General features: G+C 41.4%; 1 protein-coding gene across 1 annotated transcript in view; it reads right to left on the bottom strand.

The window, feature by feature from the left end:
• The window catches only part of LOC124777051, a 75,516-nt gene extending 58,793 nt beyond the window's left edge, over window positions 1–16,723 (bottom strand). Inside the window, exons 1-2 of the mRNA XM_047252320.1 lie at window positions 16,441–16,723; window positions 434–601 (exon numbers count right to left, since the gene is read on the bottom strand). Of these exons, the coding sequence (XP_047108276.1) occupies window positions 434–601; window positions 16,441–16,507 (235 nt within the window). The 5' untranslated portion in view covers window positions 16,508–16,723. The remainder of the gene's footprint in view (window positions 1–433; window positions 602–16,440) is intronic.
• Between the last annotated feature and the right edge of the window lie 3,712 nt (window positions 16,724–20,435).

The following is a 20,435-nucleotide window of genomic DNA, read 5'->3' as shown; positions in this document are numbered from 1 at the left end:
AACAATAAAAGACACTTCAAAATTTAAAACTGCTGTCCATAAATATTTATTGCAAAAATGTTATTATAGTATAGATGAATATCTTGAAACATAAAAATCTATTTCTTAAAAACAAATAATGTATGGAAGCTGAACCTTCAGTTGTGATTATATTAACCCCTAATCAATGTAAATATTCTTGTCTGATTTAAAAACATGTATTGTAAAACACAATGGCTTGTCCGATATCATATTGTATACCTTGTACAACAAATGATCAAAAGGACCAATAAAAATGTAATGTAATGTAATGCTACTACCTTATATGTTACCAGAGTCACCGATATGATACAGTAGTTTAATATAACATTCAATAATCAATGGCACTATCAGTCCACTGCTTTCTATTTTACATAATTATTTTCTTATGTATTTTAAGGTTAAGAATATTTACATTTATTTTCCATGTGAGGATAGTTCCCACTGCCTGAGTTATCTGTACTAGAGCTGCTGAATGATGACTGTCGATCTGCCTTGGTCATTGACTCGTACTTCTGCAAGTTGCTACGCACTTTGTATGCAGCATGCATGCCTTGTGGGAAGGCTGACATCTTGTGGCATGCTGGAACATGAAAATTAACAGTGCAGTTCTCATTTAACATTCAAATAAAACAAAGACTACTCTTAAAAATTTTAATATTTGTAATTAATAGCTTGGATATTACATAAACATAAATGATGACCATATGTTTCTTGCACATGAAGAGAAACAAAAACATGGGTGCGAGCTTACTATGTCCACATTGCTGATTGCGTACTATCTTCCTTTTTACACATACATGCAAAATAATTTGAATTTATGCAACCCTAAAAGTGAGAATATTTTTTCACTTCTGTCATCATGAAAGACTCCCAGGACACTTTACATACATTCACTTTGTATTCATTTTAGATATGAGAATAGCACTAAATCAATACAATATAATTTAAAATTAAGTTGAATAACTACTAACTACTGCTGCAGCTAAATTAACTGAAACTGTGGCACAGTAACACTCAATTTAGAGGTAGATTATTCAGTCTAAGTGACTAAGAATTTTCCACTTCAGAATTTGATCTCAAGAAACATGAAGACAATAATATAGTGTTTCTGAATGGTATATCATAAAATAAAACCCCAGTTAGAAATCAAATTTCTTGTTTTACTTATTGAAAGTATAAGAAAGTCCTGGTGACCTAGTTAACCTGCAGGACTGTGCTGTACTGAGGGTGCCTGAACATCAACATAATATGGAACCTTTGTCATGTTGCCAAAGAGAATATTTTGATTGAATTATAATACTTCTATTTCCATCTTCTGAAAGCTGCCTTACTGTGAGTTGTGGAAGGTACTTCTGATAGCACTGTCATTTCCCCCTCTACTGTTCCATGTGCAGATGGTGTAGGAAAGGAACAATTTCTCTGATTTTTTTCTTTGTAGTCACTTCGCAAGAGAAATTTGGTCACAAGTAATTTGTTGTTCAGATTGACTCGGAACATATGCTCTCAGAACTTGCACAGTGAACCCCTCCATAATGCACAGTGCCTATTTCATGGCATCTGCCAGTGGAATCTGCAGAGCATCTCCATTATGCTTACCAAAAGATTCTGTGATGGAACAGGGACTTATGTTGGAACTTCTCTCTCTCTCTCTTCTAATCATTAAACTGTCCCAGATTGATGATTAACTATACTGAAGAACTGGATGACCAGATATTTTGCTTACATGTCCTTAAGATTTTTCAAATAAATCCCAGCCTAGCATGTGCTTTCCCTACAATTACAAGGTCGTTTCAAAAGTTCTGCACATTGTGCGCATGCAACTGTTACAGTGGCGTGATCAAGATAAAATCCATGTCAGTTGTGAGCGAGAATTTTAGGCATGATGCATGTATGTGTATTTGCTGATTCCCATGGCTCTGTCAAATCCCTACATGGAAAGAACCCAGCAGAAATTTATAACACTCTGACAGAGGTATGTGGCTATATTATAGTGGATAGTAGCTCAGTATCACAGTGGTCTGCTCATTTCCATGAAGGTGAGGCAAGCACTGAGGACATTCCAAGAAGTGGAAGGCCACCAACTGCAACAGATTACACGTGTCATGTTAAAGTTAATGACATTTTGAGAGAGGATCGACCAAAATAACATATGAGGAAACTGCAAATGGTGCCAGAATATCTGTCACTTCAGTTTACAGAACCATAAGAGAAAAGTTAAAGATCCGAAAAGTTGCTGCCAGATGGATTCCACATGACCTGAGTGAAGAGCAGAAAGTAGTCACAGAAGAATTGTAGAAGAATGCTTCAATGTTATTGACCAGAAGGAGAACTGATACTCAAAAGAATTGTTGCACTTGATGAAACTTGGATATGAGCTTTTGAGCCAGAACTGAAGTCTCAATCATCACAATAGGAAAGTTCTGACTCTAAATGCCCAAAACATTCTGCCACCAACGGTCAAAGGTGAAACTGATGATGATCTTTGTGTATGACATGAATGGAGTCATAGCTACAAATAGGTTGCTCCAGAGGATGTCTGTAACACACACACACTATAAGTTGTTTCTGCAAAATGTTTTGTGCCTGACATTTCCTTAAAGAAGGCCTGACATGCTTGCAGCTGGTGTCCTCATTTTGCTCAATGATGCAAGACCGCATTTTGCCCTACTGGTGACATAAATACTCAACAAATATGGATAGGGAATACATCCATACCCACCATACAGTCCAGATATGAGCCCATTAGACTTTGATTTGTTTCTCAAATTGAAGGAATAACTCTGCGGAAAACATTTTGATACAATTGATGTAGCTTACTGTGTCACAATGAAGGTGCCCTATCTGGTATACAGAAGTTGTCAAAAAGTTGGGAAGCTGTCATAAGCAAGAATATTGAAGGCCTGTAACAGTATTTCATAAAATAAATTATTTTCTTCAATGCTATCTTACAGTGCGCAGAACTTTTGAAATGATGCTCTTGGTTTTATGGGGCCATTCCACTTTAGGTCACACTGGATGGTTACTCCTAGGTATTTCAAGGTTGTTATTGTTTCCAATGATTTATTGCCAATAGTGTACAAGACCAGTAATTGATACATGGGCATAAACAGATTGGCAGCTATGGAGGTTCAGACCCCACCTGAAAAGTTGACGAAGCTAAAAAAAAGAGAGAAGTGGTCTTAAAATTGATTGCAATGTAATCTTTATTTCAAGATTACAGTGTTTCCAAACTTTGGCTATTGCCAGGCTGGTATAGTACAGAGGGGAAAATGGCAGTGATGGGTCAGTGTTGGCAACAGTATTAATACTAACGCGTGGACTGAGCATCATTGGAATGTGTTTAGTCTGGAGCCCAGGAACGTTCAGTTAGCACTGTCCCTATGTGAGGGCTACCCTAATTGTCACAGCTGCTGAGGCTGGGCACAGTGAGGAAACATTCATTCACTCAGCAGCAGCTTAGAACTACCAATACTGTCACACTTCCTGGAAACTGCTGACTGTTGTTATTATCTTGCCGATTATTTATTTAATGTTTATTTTAAGTAACAGCTACTGTGTGCTATAAGATAATCTCTCACCATGTGCATGTCAGATGTTACAGCAATATACCATGTTCATGTAATGTGTTGTAATCTATAGTGACAACATTATTATGAAGTTCTTTCAATAAGTAATACAACACATTTTTTTCTCAGCCAGTTTCAGTTGAAAAAATTCAGAATTTTTTATGGGACATCGCCGCTTCAACCCCTATAGTTTCATGAAGTTTAAATAGGTGGCAGTGCTATATGTAGCCTTCAAAATGGTGTCTGTGACAGAGGTGTTCCAAGCAGATATTCATAGGTGCTGGCAGAATGTCTAAGGAGACTTGGCACTGAACAAAGGCACAGTGACTCATTGGGTGAGGCACCTGTCATCATCACAACAAGGTCGTGCAAACCTGTCCGATCTCCCACATGCTGAGTGGTTAGCACACTGGACTCGCATTCGGGAGGACGACGGTTCAATCCCGCATCTGGCCATCTTGATTTAGGTTTTCCATGATTTCGCTAAATTGCTCCAGGCAAATGCTGGGATGGTTCCTTTGAAAGGGCATGGCCGGCTTCCTTCCCCGTCCTTCCCTAATCCGACGAGACCGATGACCTCGCAGTTTGGTCTCTTCCCCCAAACAACCCAAACCCAACCCACATGCTGACAAGCTGCGCACAGTTGTGACTCCTGCAATGTTGGAATGTATAGCCACTCTCATTTGAGGTGATCAATGGGTCACAATCAAACACCTTGCTGATCAACTGGATGTCTGTATTGGTAGTGCCAACACATTCGTCCAATAGAAGGGGTGCTCAACGGAGTGTGCCTACTGGGTTCACCCTCATCTAAAAGAAGATGATAAACAGGAACAAAGGCCCATCTGTGCAGAACTGCTTGCATATATGCGGCCACTCTTGACAATTTTTTTGTTGGATATCATCATAGGCATTGAAACATGGGTTCATCATTTTGAACCAGAAATAAAATGGCAATCCATGGAGTGGCACAACACCAAAGTAAACGTTCAAAGCCTAGCCCTCAGCCAGTAAAGTCATGGAAACCATCTCATGGGACTCTGAAGAGGTTATTTCATTTGATGTCCTCCCTCATGGTGCAACAATCAACTACGAAGTGCATTGTGCTACGCTCGGGAAATTGGAGAAATGACATCAGCATGTTCGTCACCACAAAAACACAAACGGATTTCTCCTTGACAACACAAAGCCTCATAGAAGTCGGTGCACCCAAGAAGAGCTCACAAAACTTCATTGGACTCTTATTCCTCATCAAATCTACAGCCTGGATGTTGCACCTTCCGACTTCCATCTGTTTAGCCTAATCGAGGAAGCTATCTATGGGTAGCAGTACCTGGATGATGGAGGTGATCAATGCAGTGAGATGTTGGCTCCAACGTCAACCATTTGCGTGGTACAGTGTGGGCGTACAAGGCCTCCAAATAAGGTGGCATAAATCCATTGCTCTGAACGAAGATTATGTTAAAAATAGGGTATTGTCACCATAAGAGAGGGGAATAATATTTGTATTGGAATCCTGAAACAATGCTTTCAGAAAAAAATGTGTTCCATTAGTTATTGAATGCCCCTTTTAGTAATGTTTTGGGTTAACAGGAGTCTAAAGGATTTGTTGTTGGCCAACTCTTTCTACTCCATTGACAAATTCCTTGGTACAACCACTGATGTGTATATATTAATTATAATTTTATTAATGCAATGTGTTTACATTGTTAATAGCATCAAATAATGTGAGAATAATGCAAAACATGACTTCTGAACATCTTCAGTGCATTAATGTGGTTGTCTCTGGCGAGGCATGGCTACAATAGCCAAAGAATTATCATATGCACATCAGTGTATAGTAAATTTACACATCTTGTGTCAAGTTTATTATTAAGTTTTAAATGGAAACATGTTTATGATTTTATTGACTTTTTCAACAAAATTATGATCCTTTCACTTGGGTGTGTAGGTGTATTAACATATCTCATTTTCTTGTAAATATGTGTTGTGTAGCATGGTGTTATACCTTAAGAATTTCCTCACTGTGGATGTAATCTAATATGTTCAGTAAATGCTCAAAAAACTTTATAGCTAAATGCTTCACAACTTCTTGTGTCACACTGAGTGCTGAGTAATGGACAGTGTAAGTATTTTTTATTAGAATATTGTATTTATGGCCGGCCGTTGTGGCTGAGCAGTTCTAGGCACCCTATCGCACCTTGACTGACCCACTAAATCAGCTGCTCGTAATCCCATAGAGAATGTTTGGGGATTTTTGGAACAGTGGGTGAAATGGAGCAATCAACACCCCTGAAATTTGGTAACACTATGGGATCTAATTATCAATACATGACCTGACATGGATGCGGCATAACTGGGGAAACTTGTGGGCTCTCTTCTTTGCTGAATTGACACCATTGTCAAGGTCAAAGTCTGTGTTAAATGGTGTTAACATGATGTCTGGTGGCATTGACTAACTTTTTCCCTGGTGTGCGCATGTGACACAGTAGGAAACACCCTCTAGCTGGGAACATGAACTTAGATGTAAAAAATGATAGGAAATTACCTAGATCGGGGTGGCCATGATGTGCCAATCTGGATGTGTGCCATACGTGCGGGCCACATGTGGGTCAAGGTTTGGCCTGTCTCAGCTCTGTTTGGTCCTTCTCAGAAGCATAACATTTCATTTACTATCATGGCATGGCATTTTTCAGTTGGCACAGCTCTTTTCATTTTGGCAGAATCGTGTTGTCAGTGCTGTTTACACTTTGCTATTTGTTTGGATTATGAAGAATGTTCATGGATCCAGTGGCTGCTTGCACAAAAAGAGACAGGCTAGCACTCTATCATCACAAGCCTTTAAACCTGAATGGGAATGTTCTCAATATCTATTATGCAGTTGCATAATCAAAGGATAATGCAAGTTTGCTATGAAGGTGACAGAAGTCATGTATATGTACAGATAGTGGTAGTATTGCATACATAAAGTATAAAAGGGCAGTGCTTTGGCAGGGGTTCCATTTGTACTTAGGTGATTCATGTGATAAGGTGTCTGATGTGATTATGGCCCCATGACAGGAATTAACAGACTTTGAACACGGTGTGGTAGTGGGAGCTAGATGCATTGGATATTCCATTTTGGGAATTATAAGGGAATTCAATATTCTGGAATCCACATTGGCAAGAGTGTGCCGAGAATATCTAATTTCAGGCATTACTTCACACCACAGAAAACGCAGTGCTGGAATAGATTAAAAAATAAAAGAGAGAGAGGAAAATCAGTGCCACTATACATTTCCTTCCCAATTCTTATTCAACTTGCTGAGTGCTCTGTCTTTAATGATGTCGACGTCGACGAGGATCTCTCTATGAGCGATTGTGGAGTTAAACGCAGGAAATTGCAGCTCCAGCCTGGTAATCAGCAACAGAATGCTACCACCACTCATCCCGTCTCCGGACAAATCCTACTGCAGAAACGCTTTCGCGCTACTGGGATTCTTCACGGCCATTTCCTCATGTAGGACTACTGCACTAGCACGAGTCAGACACTTTGCTCACCAGGAGCAGATACCTATGCTCAAAAACTGTTGACCGTATTGAACAGTGGTCGTCTGCCAGTGCAGTAGTCAACCGTTCACAGCTCGTGCCCTAGCGGTATTACTGATGCCAAAAATGAAAACCAAAAGAATAATGTAACATTCCAGTAGGTATGTGAGGAAAGGCAATATCTTCAACTTAAACTGTGCCATCAAAAATGGTTCAAATGACTCTGAGCACTATGGGACTTAACATCTGAGGTCATCAGTCCCCTAGAACTTAGAACTACTTAAACCCTACTATCCTAAGGACATCACACACATCCATGCCCGAGGCAGGATTCGAACCTGCGACCGTAGCAGTCCCGCGGTTCCGGACTGCAGCGCCTAGAACCGCACGGCCACCACGTCCGGCCAAAAACTGTGCCATCTTCTCAAAGTGAAGACAGATGGAACGCGTCGAGTTATCCATAAGAAGAACCATCATGATCATTAACCAGGAACCACACATCTTGTCACTTTGTAGCTATTCAACAGTGTACAGCAAGTGTGCAACTGCCAATAAATGTAGGCAAGTTAAACTTTAAACCGAACCACACCAGAGAGTCTAATTTTGAAGTGAGTTATTTAGGCGAAAACGTTTTACGAAATATTGTTTTAACGACAAAAAGCTTGGTTGATGTAAGGAAGAAGACACATGGCTAAAAGCTGAGGCACCCAAGCTTACCATTTCATCCAACGTGGTATAAAGTCGTGAACGGTACAGTTGTAACAAATTAAAAACTCAGTAGGACTGTCTTATAGATGGTCTGGTGGATACACTGTGACATGATTCACTTGCTGCGGACAGTTAATGAACCAGGAATGGGTCTGAAAGAGCACAGCGTTCCTCGCAAGAAGCTCGGCAACAATTAAACCACATACTCCTCTGGTCCGATTCGGAGTTCTGCACACAGATGAAAACCAATAGTGTGGTGTGGATTCTCAGAAAATGTGTAATTATGTTATAAACAGAAATGGTGAAGACATCATCATCACATTTCAAGTTTACAAGGAAGAAATCTTCTGGCGAATAAAACGGGTTCCGAACTTCAAAAAGAATTTTGCAAACATGCTCACGATTCTTTGTGGAAAACATGGACTCGAATGAAATTTGTTGTACAAGAGGATGCTCTTTTTTATTTTATTTTCTAGAAAGATTGGTCTCTGGTCATTCATTAAATGTTGGTTGACAAGGGGCAAGCTCAGTGCATGAAATGGACTTGAAGTGCCAACATAATAGTTCTGGAATTTGATTCAGGAGGAAACAGTCTAGTCTGCAGTTTTGTCGTGCACTACGGAATAGAAATTACTGGAAAGGCAGCCTGAATTTGTATCAAGGTGTTCGAAACGAAATTAAATTTTGCTTCACTATTTGTCATGTGGAAGAGCAGTTGAATGGAATGGATAGGGTCTTGAAAGGAGGATATAAGATGAACATCAACAAAAGCAAAACGATGATAATGGAACGTAGTCGAACTAAGTCGGGTGATGCTGAGGAAATTAGATTAGGAAATTAGACACTTAAAGTAGTAAAGGAGTTTTGCTATTTTGGGAGCAAAATAACTGATGATGGTCGAAGTAGAGAGGATATAAAATGTAGACTGGCAATGGCAAGGAAAGCGTTTCTGAAGAAGAGAAATTTGTTAACATCAAGTATAGATTTAAGTGTCAGGAAGTCATTTCTGAAAGTATTTGTATGGAGTGTAACCATGTATGGTAGTGAAACATGGACGATAAATAGTTTGGACAAGAAGAGAATAGAAGCTTTCGAAATGTGGTGCTACAGAAGAATGCTGAAGATTAGATGGGTAGATCACATAACTAATGAGGAAGTATTGAATAGGATTGGGGAGAAGAGAAGTTTGTGGCACAACTTGACCAGAAGAAGGGATCGGTTGGTAGGACATGTTCTGAGGCATCAAGAGATCACCAATTTAGAATTGGAGGGCAGCGTGGAGGGTAAAAATCGTAGAGAGAGACCAAGAGATGATACACTAAGCAGATTCAGAAGGATGTAGGTTGCAGTAGGTACCGGGAGATGAAGAAGCTTGCACAGGATAGAGTAGCATGGAGAGCTGCATCAAACCAGTCTCAGGACTAAAGACCACAACAACAACAACATATTTGTCACGCGAGGAAGATATCTTTACCAGTGTTGTTATAATTATTGATGTGCTGTGTATTGTATGTGTAATGTATGTGAAACAATAACTGTAAATCTTCATGGACTGCAATGTTATAGAGTTTTATCAATAAAGTTACTTAATTTTTTTTTAAAAAAAAGTGACAAGCATCGCTGTGTCTAGATTTCAGAGTCCCAGGCTCGATTCCCGACCGGAACGGAGATTTTCTTTGATCAGAGGCTGGATTTTTTAATGTCATCTTAATCATTTCGTGTCACCTTCGTCACAAAAACGTTCTAGTCAGCAGAGTGGCGTCAAATACAAAGATTTGCACGAATCAGTCCCATTTAATGCCTCCTCGCTAACAATGTGATACTATCATTTCCGTAGTTGAGTCACGTGGTATTGAGGCCAGTGAATTATGTGCTGCCATTTACACATCTCACTGAAGCAACGCCACCTAGGAATGTGGCCTTGACTGAAGTCTTATAATTTCATAGACAAAATCGCTTCAAATAACGATGTAATGTCTGGATGGTTTTGTACCAAACTACAGTTCCATCATTATGCTATATGATATGGGTAATTGCACAGGCGTGCATGAAATTGCGGATGTCTCTGATGGACCCAGTTTCGCTGAATGCCGCACTTGCACGTTTCACTGTAGGCATTTCTCGGATACATTATGTTTTCGTAGGGAGAGGCATAATGTACCGTAAACCAGTTTATGACATATACACCTAAGCGCCGAGGACACACGCGTTAGCTGCTTGAAATCCTCTAATTTACTGGACAGTAATGATACCTGAATAGCAGTCATTAAAATTCCGTTGGAAGAAACGGTGTTGGCATTTATCTCTGTGACTGGACACCCTGTATTCTCTTACTGTTTTATGGACTCGTTGCTGTATTGTTTGCTGAAGAGAAATAAAAACAAATACATCATTTTTTTCTCTTAAGCAGTAAGGCCGGACAAATTTCTTTGTCCAATATCTTTGTCAAAGATATTTGATAGTGTAAAGGGCACTTTGTCAAATGTCGTCCAATATTTGATCAAATCTAGGGCCTCGCTGTAAATTTGATCAAAGAAACCGCTTGTCTTCTGTTCACTGCAATGTGACATGTTACCACATGGAGCGCTAGCATCACTGCAGCGTTCTGTCGTCTTTAGTGTTTTTATAACCATTGCCGGTAAATACAATTGGTGTGTGCCGACAACTACAAAATTAATAGAGATGTCTGAAGCTGATGAGGCGCTTTACAACGTGAGGCACCCTGAATACAAAAATAGATTAAGAAGGTTGGAGACCTAACATAACCGTCTCCTGTAGCAAGGAATCGGAGTGTTATAGTGAGCCTGTCTTCTGAAGATGTAGCAGTTCTTAAGTGAATATTGTGCTTTGTGATATGAGGATACACTTCATTGAGCACATATAGAAATGTATGCTCATCCATTCTTAAGTAATTGATGTACGACTTGACGTCTTCCACTGTAAGCTCACGTAACAAGTTTTGTTGAATGCTTTTATCGTGTCGTCGTAAAACCCACGGCTTCACCCAGATTGGATTAGTTTTTCGTTCCATAGATCCGTGCTGAGGAGATCCTCGTGGATGTGGAGCATGTCGATTTTTTTAAGCTGAAATAACAATACTAATAGTATGAATAAATACAATACATCATTTGTTTCTATTAAAAATTTCTCCAATGGAGTAGAAGGAGTTGCCGGCCGAAGTGGCCGTGCGGTTAAAGGCGCTGCAGCCTGGAACCGCAAGACTGCTACGGTCGCAGGTTCGAATCCTGCCTCGGGCATGGATGTTTGTGATGTCCTTAGGTTAGTTAGGTTTAACTAGTTCTAAGTTGTAGGGGACTAATGACCTCAGCAGTTGAGTCCCGTAGTGCTCAGAGCCATTTTTTTTAGTAGAAGGAGTTGGCCAGTAGTAAGTCTTTCAGGCTCCTTTTAAACTGATCTTTATTTCTAACTAAATTTTTTGTTTGCTGTCAAATTATTGAAGATGAGTGTTCCTGAGTAGTGGACCCCTTTTTGAACCAAAGTGCTTTTAAGTCCTTGTGCAGATCATTTTTGTTCCTGGTATTGTATGTATGAACTGAGTTGTTTGTTGGAATAAGAGATACATTATTTACGACAAATTTCATTAAGAAGTAAATATACTGAGAGGCAGTAGTTAGTATACCCAGTTCTTTGAAGAGGTTTCTGCAGGAGGTCCGTGAATTTACTCCACAAATAATACGTATTACACGCTTTTGGACCTTGAAAACTTTTGTTTGACTTCAAGATTTACCCCCAAAATATCATCCCATATGACATTATGGAATGAAAGTATGCAAGCTTTTTCATTTTTATGTTGCCTATGTCTGCTAACACTCGAATTGCAAACACAGATTTGTTAGGCTTTTCTGCAGTTCTGTGGTGTGCTCCTCCCAACTGAATTTATTATCAAGTTGTAATCCCAGGACTTTTAAGACTGTCAACCTCGTATGTATGGTTCCATTTTTTTCCCCCACTTCTTTTCCGCATGTGCACGCAATGCAATTGGAGTACGTAGAACTGCTGCGGTTAAATAACAAGTTGTTGTCTGCCATCTTGAACTTTGACGAAAAATTTGATGACAGTGTAATACCCCTTCTAGCGCTACGTCAAAGATCTTTGTCAAATATATTGGACGGAATATTGGATCACATCTTTGATCAATTCTTTGACAAAGAAATTTGATAGTGTAATACCGGCCTAACGCAATTTAAGAGTGTGTTACGCCAGACGCGTTTCGATGTTATTGACTGGCGTTTATTACTCTTTTGTTTTACATGTTTGGAAGACGACAGTTGTTTCCATCATTGCTTTTTTTCGGCTTTTAGTAACGTACTTTTTCTTTTGCTGCATTTGCGTTCCTTGACTTCACTTATGTAAACCTTCACACTAATTGTCTTCATAGAAATTTTAATACGATTTCGCCAATTTTGCATTCAGCACACAGAAAGAGAGTGCTGAATGCAAAAGAAGCGAAACCACACACAAAATCGGTTTACTAAAATTGGAGAAAAACGCGAAGGATGAAACTGCAAACACTTTTTTCGACTGAAACCACTGCTAGCAACTAGGGCGAAAGGTCTCGACTTCAAAATATGTAAAAATGGAGTAGCAAACGCGAATCACCTTTAAAGATGCTATACCAACAAAAGCAAAATGCGCCTGGTGCAACATTCTCTTAAACAGCAGCACTTTTAAGATAGGAAAAAGCAAGCAGCTGTTATACGTCAGCTACTGTTGAAGATGGCCATCCAAATAAACATAAAAATATTCGTTCAAAAATAACAAGACCATAGGAAGAGCGTATACAAATATTCACAGAGCAAGTGTAAAACGTTAGCAAAGAGCTGCATCGCACCAAGTCAGCGTATAAGTAGTTTTTTTGCTTTTTGTTGTACATTTCCACTAGTATAGTTTCGAAATCGAGCATAAAACCGTGGAGTATTTATGTTGCCTCTCAATGCTATAGACACATGCACTGCAAATGCGGTAATTTGTTTCTCCGATATGACATTAAATACCAATATTCATGAAGGTTACCTGCACTTGACAGTTGACCTTAAATAACGAAAAGTGTGAGGTCATCCTCATGAGTGATAAAAGGAACGCGTTAAACTTCGGTTACACGATAAATCAGTCTAATCTAAAAGCCGCAAATTCAACTAAATACCTAGGTATTACAATTACGAACAATTTAAATTGGAAGGAGCACATAGAAAATGTTGTGGGGAAGGCTAACCAAAGACTGAGTTTTATTGGCAGAACACTTAGAAAATGGAATAGACCTACTAAGGAGACAGCCTACACTAAGCTTGTCCGTCCTCTTTTAGAATACTGTTGCGCGGTGTGCGATCATTACCAGATAGGACTGACTACGTGCATCGGAAAAGTTCAAAGAAAGGCAGCACGTTTTGTTTTATTGCGAAATATGGGAGAGCGTGTCACAGAAATGGTACAGGATTTGGGATGGACACCATTAAAAGAAAGGCGTTTTCGTTGCGACTAAATCTTCTCACGAAATTCCAATCACCAACTTTTTCCTCCGAATGCGAAAATATTTTGTTGACACTGACTTACATAGGGAGGAACGATCACCAAGATAAAATAACGGAAATCAGAGCTCGTTCGGAAACATATAGGTGTTCATTCTTCTCGCGCGCTATACGAGATTGGAATAATAGAGAATTGTGAAGGTGGTTCGATGAACCCTCTCCCAGGCACTTCAATGTGATTTGCAGAGTATCCATGTAGATGTAGATGTATTGATTTGACCTTATCTATTTACTAGTTTCAAATTTTACGGCTGCTTCCTACAGTTCTTTAATCCACTTAATTTTCCGTCAGTAACTTCGGTTACACTCTCACTGAAAACTCTCTCCTTCTATTGTTGATACCTGGGGATACGTATGCATGATAGCAGATAACCGAGTTCGTGAACAGCATTGGAAATATCTGTGAGTATCCTGAAATATGTACACAGTAAAGATAAAGGGACATTCAATAATTAAAGAGACAGATTTATGATAGAAATGAAACAGTTCGTAGAAGGGGCTTTGTACTTTCATGATTTTCGGTTGGCATTGCTGGGATGAGTGGAGAACAGATGACAGTTAATAACTATTTGGTTTATAACGGCAATATTGCCTTTAAGGATGGCATGTCCGCTTGAAATTTCCACGTTAGTTGACCAATATTCAGTGATATCGTTCGAAAATTTTTAGAAGTGGGTAGAACAGTTGAGAAACAGCCGAACGTTAGTAACTGATGGAAAGCAAACTCGATGGTCAATTGAAGTGTAAACTCCTCCGCTTGACACTCCCATTGACGACATTATTTGTGAAGACCGACGTAATACAGTTGAAGATGCAGCAAAAACAGTTGCAGTAAGTATTAGTACGGTTGGTAACGTTATCAGTAACAAACCGAAGAACAGCAAAATCAGTGCAAGGTGGGTCCCGGAAGAAATAACGCAACAAATCAAGGTAACAAGACTCAAAATGTGTACACACTTTGAAAGAGGGTATGAAAGGGAAGGTGACCTTTTTCTAGAGAAGATTTTCATTTGTTTGGTCCACTCACGGAGGCATTACGTACAGGGGATAAGCAAAATAATGTGAACAGTGATAGTAATGGGATGGTTGTATTTGACGGTCAGCTACGCAGGTAAGGCACGCGTCGCGCTGGATTGTGCTTGTTCAGTACGGACAAGGCATCAGTGCTGGTTGTGTACGAGTAGTGCAGCTTCGTATTTGCGTTCATAGGCCTAGGTCGACGTGCAATGAAAGACATAACAGAGTTCCAAAGAGGGCAGATTGTGGGGGTCCGATTAGCTGGAGCGTCAGTAATCAAGACAGCCAACTTATTGAATGTTTCAAGAGAAACTGTTTCAACAGTAATGACAGCCTAAATGTAATAGTGGGCGCCAATCAAAACTAAATGACAAGAGATCGTCGTGCGCTAACATGAATTGTGTCAAAACAACACAAAACTATGGCGCCTAAAGCGACTGCAGAGCTCAATAGCCATCCTCGAGACCCCCTACCTATCGACACTGTGCACTGAGAACTCCATAAAGCGAATATTCATGGACGAGCTGCTATACCTAAATCATTAGTGACGACAACCAACGCAAAGAAGCGTAAAACATGGTGTCGGGAGCATAAATCTTGGACGGCTGACCAGTGGAAACATATCATATGGTCCGACGAGTCAACGTTTACGTTATTTACAACAAAATCAAATGGCTCTGAGCACTATGGGACTTAACATCTGAGGTCATCAGTCCCCTAGAACTTAGAACTACTTAAACCTAACTAACCTAAGGACATCACACACATCCATGCCCGAGGCAAGATTCGAACCTACAACCGTAGCGATCGCGCGGTTCCAGACTGAAGCGCCTAGAACCGCACGGCCACACCGGCCAGCGTTATTTACAACATCGGACCGGATTTACGTCTGGAGAACGCCAAAAAAGCCTACAGTGCTGATTGCTTGATTCCAACGCTTAAGCATGGAGGTGGAAGTGTGATGGTGTGGGCAGCCACCTCATGGTATCCTGCTGGTCCCATCATTACCCTAAAAGGTCGTGTTACAGCCAAAGATTGTGTGAACGTTTTAGGTGATCAGGTGCACCCCATGATTCAAATGTTGTTCCCCAATAACGATGCCATATATCAGGACGACAATGCACCCATTCTCACAGCCAGGACAGTATAATCGTGGTATGAGGAGCAAGCAACTGAACTGCAGCGTCTTCTTTGGCCAGCACAGTCCCCGGACTATAATATTATCGAACCCTTGTCGGTGGTACTGGAGTGCAGACTCCGGAGCAGATTCTACATCTACATCCATACTCCGCAAGCCACCTGAGGGCGTGTGGCGCCTCCCTCGTCATTACAAGAGTCACAAGAGGTTCTGATCGAGGAGTGGCATAACATTCCACTGGAGACTATACCACCATTATGCCAGAATTCCAAGAAGAATCGTAGCTGTACTACTGGCAAATGGGGATCCAGCCCCCTTATTAATAAAGTATAGGTGTTCACATCATTTTGCCTGTCCCCTGTATAAAATAGTTCAGAAACAACGAAGAAATCAGAGAATTTGTTGGGGTTTATGTTAAGATGTGGTAAAAGCCTCATTTCGTAAAAATACACAGTTTTTTCTACATCAAATTCTCACTTCAATTATTGAGTGTCCCTCGTACTAGCAAACAAAAGAAACTTGAAGATAGAATTTGAAATTCGTAAGTTAAATGAAGGAATTAATTATTCTTGTTTTGCGGGCATCTTCTGTTGAAGTACTGCAGACTTGCGCTGATTTGGTAGTGTCGTGGTCCAGTCAACGACACCAGAAATAAGCCAATAATACCACAGAACGATCAGTAAATTTTTGCCTAACTATAACAAGATGTATGATGCAGACAACACGAATCTACAGGCACGCTGAAGTTCTGTGCTACAGACGCGCGTTCTCCATCACTGTTGAGAGAGCCGCAGTTCGATATCCTGTCGATGGAGAGATCACTGCCCAAAACACGGCACGCCAAGAACGACGCAGCACTCGGTTGTTTGCCCGGTCGATCGCAGAGAAACATTTGCCAGCCGCCGTGGTCACTCACCGAGACACGAGTCGAAGAGCAACAGGTGGACGGTGTCAACGCGAGCGGCAGCGGTGCTCGAGATCATACAGGGGCGGCGGCCTTCCGTGACGGAGACGGCGGCGACAATGGCGGCGGGCGGAAGAGGACACGGCAGCGGCGGCGGACGGATCTGCGCAGCGACTGATCCGGTGTCCAGCGCCGTCGGCCAGCTCTTATGGCTCGGGGGTGCGTGACGCACGGCACGGCCTCGCGGACGAGATAGCGGGCGAACAGATAGACCCCCTCGGCACTAGGCCGATGACGGCGCTCGGCGATCTGCAGCACGAGAGCGCCAACCGCTGCCTGTAATATCGTGCGGCCAGGGTCGCCTCGAGAGCATCTTCCCCACACAAAGCGACGTATCATTTGGCCCCTCGTCTTCCCTCAGATATTAGCTGCCTTTCCTTGGGCTCTCGATAAGACCATTTTAAAAGCATTTCACTCCCTCAGACACGGGCTTCTGATAAAACCATTTTAAGATAAATGTTACGTTGTTTTAAACTTACACTGAGGTGACTAAACTCATGGTATACCTCCTAATATCGTGCCAGACCTCCGTTTGCATGGGGTAGGACACCAAATTGACGCGGCATGAACAAGTCGTGCAAGTCCCCTGCAGAAATATTGAGCCATGCTGCCTTCATAGGCGTCCATAACTGCGAAAGTTTTACCGGTGCAGGATTTTGTGCACGAATTAACCTCTCGATTATGTCCAATACATGTTCGATGCGTGGCCAAATCATTTGCTGCAACTGTCCAGAACGTTCTTCAAACCAATCGCTAACAATTGTGGCCCAGTGACGTGACGCATTGTCATCCATAAAAATTTCATTGTTGTTTGGGAACATGAAGTCCATGGCTCTGAGCACTATGGGACTTAACATCTGAGGTCATCAGTCCCCTAGAACTTAGAACTACTTAAACCTAACTAACCTAAGGACATCACACACATCCATGCCCGAGGCAGGAGTCGAATCTGCGACCTAGCAGCAGCGCGGTTCCAGACTGAAGCGCCTAGAACCGCACGGCCACAACGGCCGGCCATGAAGCCCATGAATGGTTGCAAATGGTCTCAAGGAACCGAACATCTACATCTACATCTACATCCATACATCGCAAGCCACCTGACGGTGTGTGGCGGAGGGTACCTTGAGTACCTCTATCGGTTCTCCCTTCTATTCCAGTCTCGTATTGTTCGTGGAAGGAAGGACTGTCGGTATGCCTCTGTGTGGGCTCGAATCTCTCTGATTTTATCCTCATGGTCTCTTCCCGAGATATACGTAGGAGGGAGCAATATACTGCTTGACTCCTCGGTGAAGGTATGTTCTCGAAACTTCAACAAAAGCCCGTACCGAGCTACTGAGCGTCTCTCCTGCAGAGTCTTTCACTGGAGTTTATCGCGATTACTAAATGATCCTGTAACGAAGCGCCCTGCTCCCAGATAATTTATAGAATTAACTGCTTCCAGTTGCTGACCTGCTATATTGTAACTAAATGATAAGGGATCTTTCTTTCTATGTATTCGCAGCACATTACACTTGTCTACATTGAGATTCAATTGCCATTCCCTGCACCATGCGTCAATTCGCTGCAGATCCTCCTGCATTTCAGTACAATTTTCCATTGTTACAACCTCTCGATATACACAGCATCATCCGCAAAAAGCCTCAGTGAACTTCCGATGTCATCCACAAGGTCATTTATGTATATTCTGAATAGCAACGGTCCTACGACACTCCCCTCGGGCACACCTGAAACCACTCTTACTTCGGAAGACTTCTCTCCATTGAGAATGACATGCTGCGTTCTGTTATCTAGGAACTCTTCAATCCAATCACACAATTGGTCTGATAGTACATATGCTCTTACTTTGTTCATCAAGCGATTGTGGGGAACTGTATCGAACGCCTTGCGGAAGTCAAGAAACACGGCATCTACCTGTGAACCCGTGTCTATGGTCCTCTGACTATCGTGGACGAATAGCGCGAGCTGGGTTTCACACGACCGTCTTTTTCGAAACCCATGCTGATTCCTACAGAGTAGATTTCTAGTTTCCAGAAAAGCCATTATACTCGAACATAATAGGTGTTCCAAAATTCTACAACTGATCGACGTTAGAGATATAGGTCTATAGTTCTGCACATCTGTTCGACGTCCCTTCTTGAAAACGGGGATGACCTGTGCCCTTTTCCAATCCTTTGGAACGCTACACTCTTCTAGAGACCTACGGTACACAGCTCCTATCATCGTGCCAGACCTTCTTTTGCCTGGCGTAGGACAGCAAATTGACGCGGCATGGACTCAACAATTCGTGGAAGTCCCCTGCAGAAATATTGAGCCATGCTGCCTTCATAGCCGTCCATAACTAATTTGTGCACAAATTAACCTCTCGATTATGTCCGATACATGTTCGATGCGTGGCCAAATCATTTGCTCCAACTGACCAGAATGTTCTTCAAACCAATCGCAAACAATTGTGGCCCAGTGACGTGACGCATTGTCATCCATAAAAATTCCATTGTTGTTTGGGAACATGAAGTCCATGAATGGTTGCAAATGGTCTCAAGGAACCGAACATGCAGAGGACCTAATCTATACCATGTAAACACAACCCACACCAATATAGAGTCACCACCAGCTTGCACAGTGCCTTGTTGACATCTTGGGTCCACGGCTTCGTGAGGTCAGCACCACATTCGAACCCCATCATCAGCTCTTAATAACTGAAATCGGGATTCATCTCACCAGGCCTCGCATTGCCAGTCGTCTAGGGCAGGGGTCTCCACACTACGGCCCGCGGGCCGAAACCGGCCCGCGAGGACCGGCAAACCGGCCCGCGTTAGCTGGCCGGACATCCCCGGTATCCGTCCCGCCAAATATTTGAGGTGGTACCTATACTGCCAAGAATTGAGTTTCGAGGCCTATCGCGACCAATACGATAGATGGCGTTTCAGAGACTCATACATTTCTAATCGTTCCCATCCTGTAAAGTTGGAGTAATTCTGAGAGTGCTTAGTCTCATAATGACGTTTTACATTGTATTCTTTGAAGACTGATATTGCTTCATTGCAAATAATACACATTGGTTTGTTGCTTGACTCCACCACGAAATATTGACATCCCCACTGCTCTTTAAAAATTCTACATTCACTGTCAACCTTTCGTTTCTTTTCCATATTTGTACAGAACTTCACAAAAGATTGTAACCTGAAAATAAAATTATGCTATTTTATACTATTAAAACTAGGTAGTAGTCTGCCTAAACAAAATGCAATGAATTTATTTTTAAGGTACTTTAATCACTAAATTAAATACTCACAATTACACTGTAGTTCCACTAAAAATACAGTCAAAAAATACTCAACTCGTGCTATATGTATTTAGATTTTCGGATTTTCCTTGTCTCTTCGAATTCAGACTTTGAATTGTCCCACACTTCGTCGTCTCACCTACTAGTATAGCGCATAAAACACTAAAAAAACTAGTGAGACACTCGCAACATAGACACAATCACGCAACAGAACTATCAAATATATGCTCTGGTTCTGCTACTCGCTACAAGACTACATAACTAAACTTATTGTTGGGCCGCTTGAAATAACAATGCGTTGACATACTCTACCTCTGTTACGTCTTGCAGTAATAGTGTTGCTAACAATGATTTTGAGATTTCGTTAACTTTGCAGGACGCTTTCGTGAAGAATGTGCAGTGACATACTTTTTTGTCGGTGAAATTCGCCAGAATGAAATACGCCAGAATTTCGGTCAGGTACGTTCACCAATCAAAATTATGTAATTAAATAAAAATCGTAGTTCGTTTCAGTGCTAGCTATTCCCACAACTTTAGATATTTGCGATTTCATCTTTCCTTTAGCCTTACATTACGGTGATCATGGAGTGCTAGGGTGCTTTAATCCCACTAGGTAGATCTTGGCCCTTTTCACTTCGTGCAGGAGTCAATGTGGCCCGCGGAC

The sequence above is a fragment of the Schistocerca piceifrons genome, chromosome 2, assembly GCF_021461385.2.
Source record: "Schistocerca piceifrons isolate TAMUIC-IGC-003096 chromosome 2, iqSchPice1.1, whole genome shotgun sequence".
Classification (NCBI taxonomy): Eukaryota; Metazoa; Arthropoda; class Insecta; order Orthoptera; family Acrididae; genus Schistocerca; species Schistocerca piceifrons.
The sequence above is the reverse complement of the archived record's forward strand: the minus strand, read 5'-3'. Positions and strand labels throughout refer to the sequence as shown.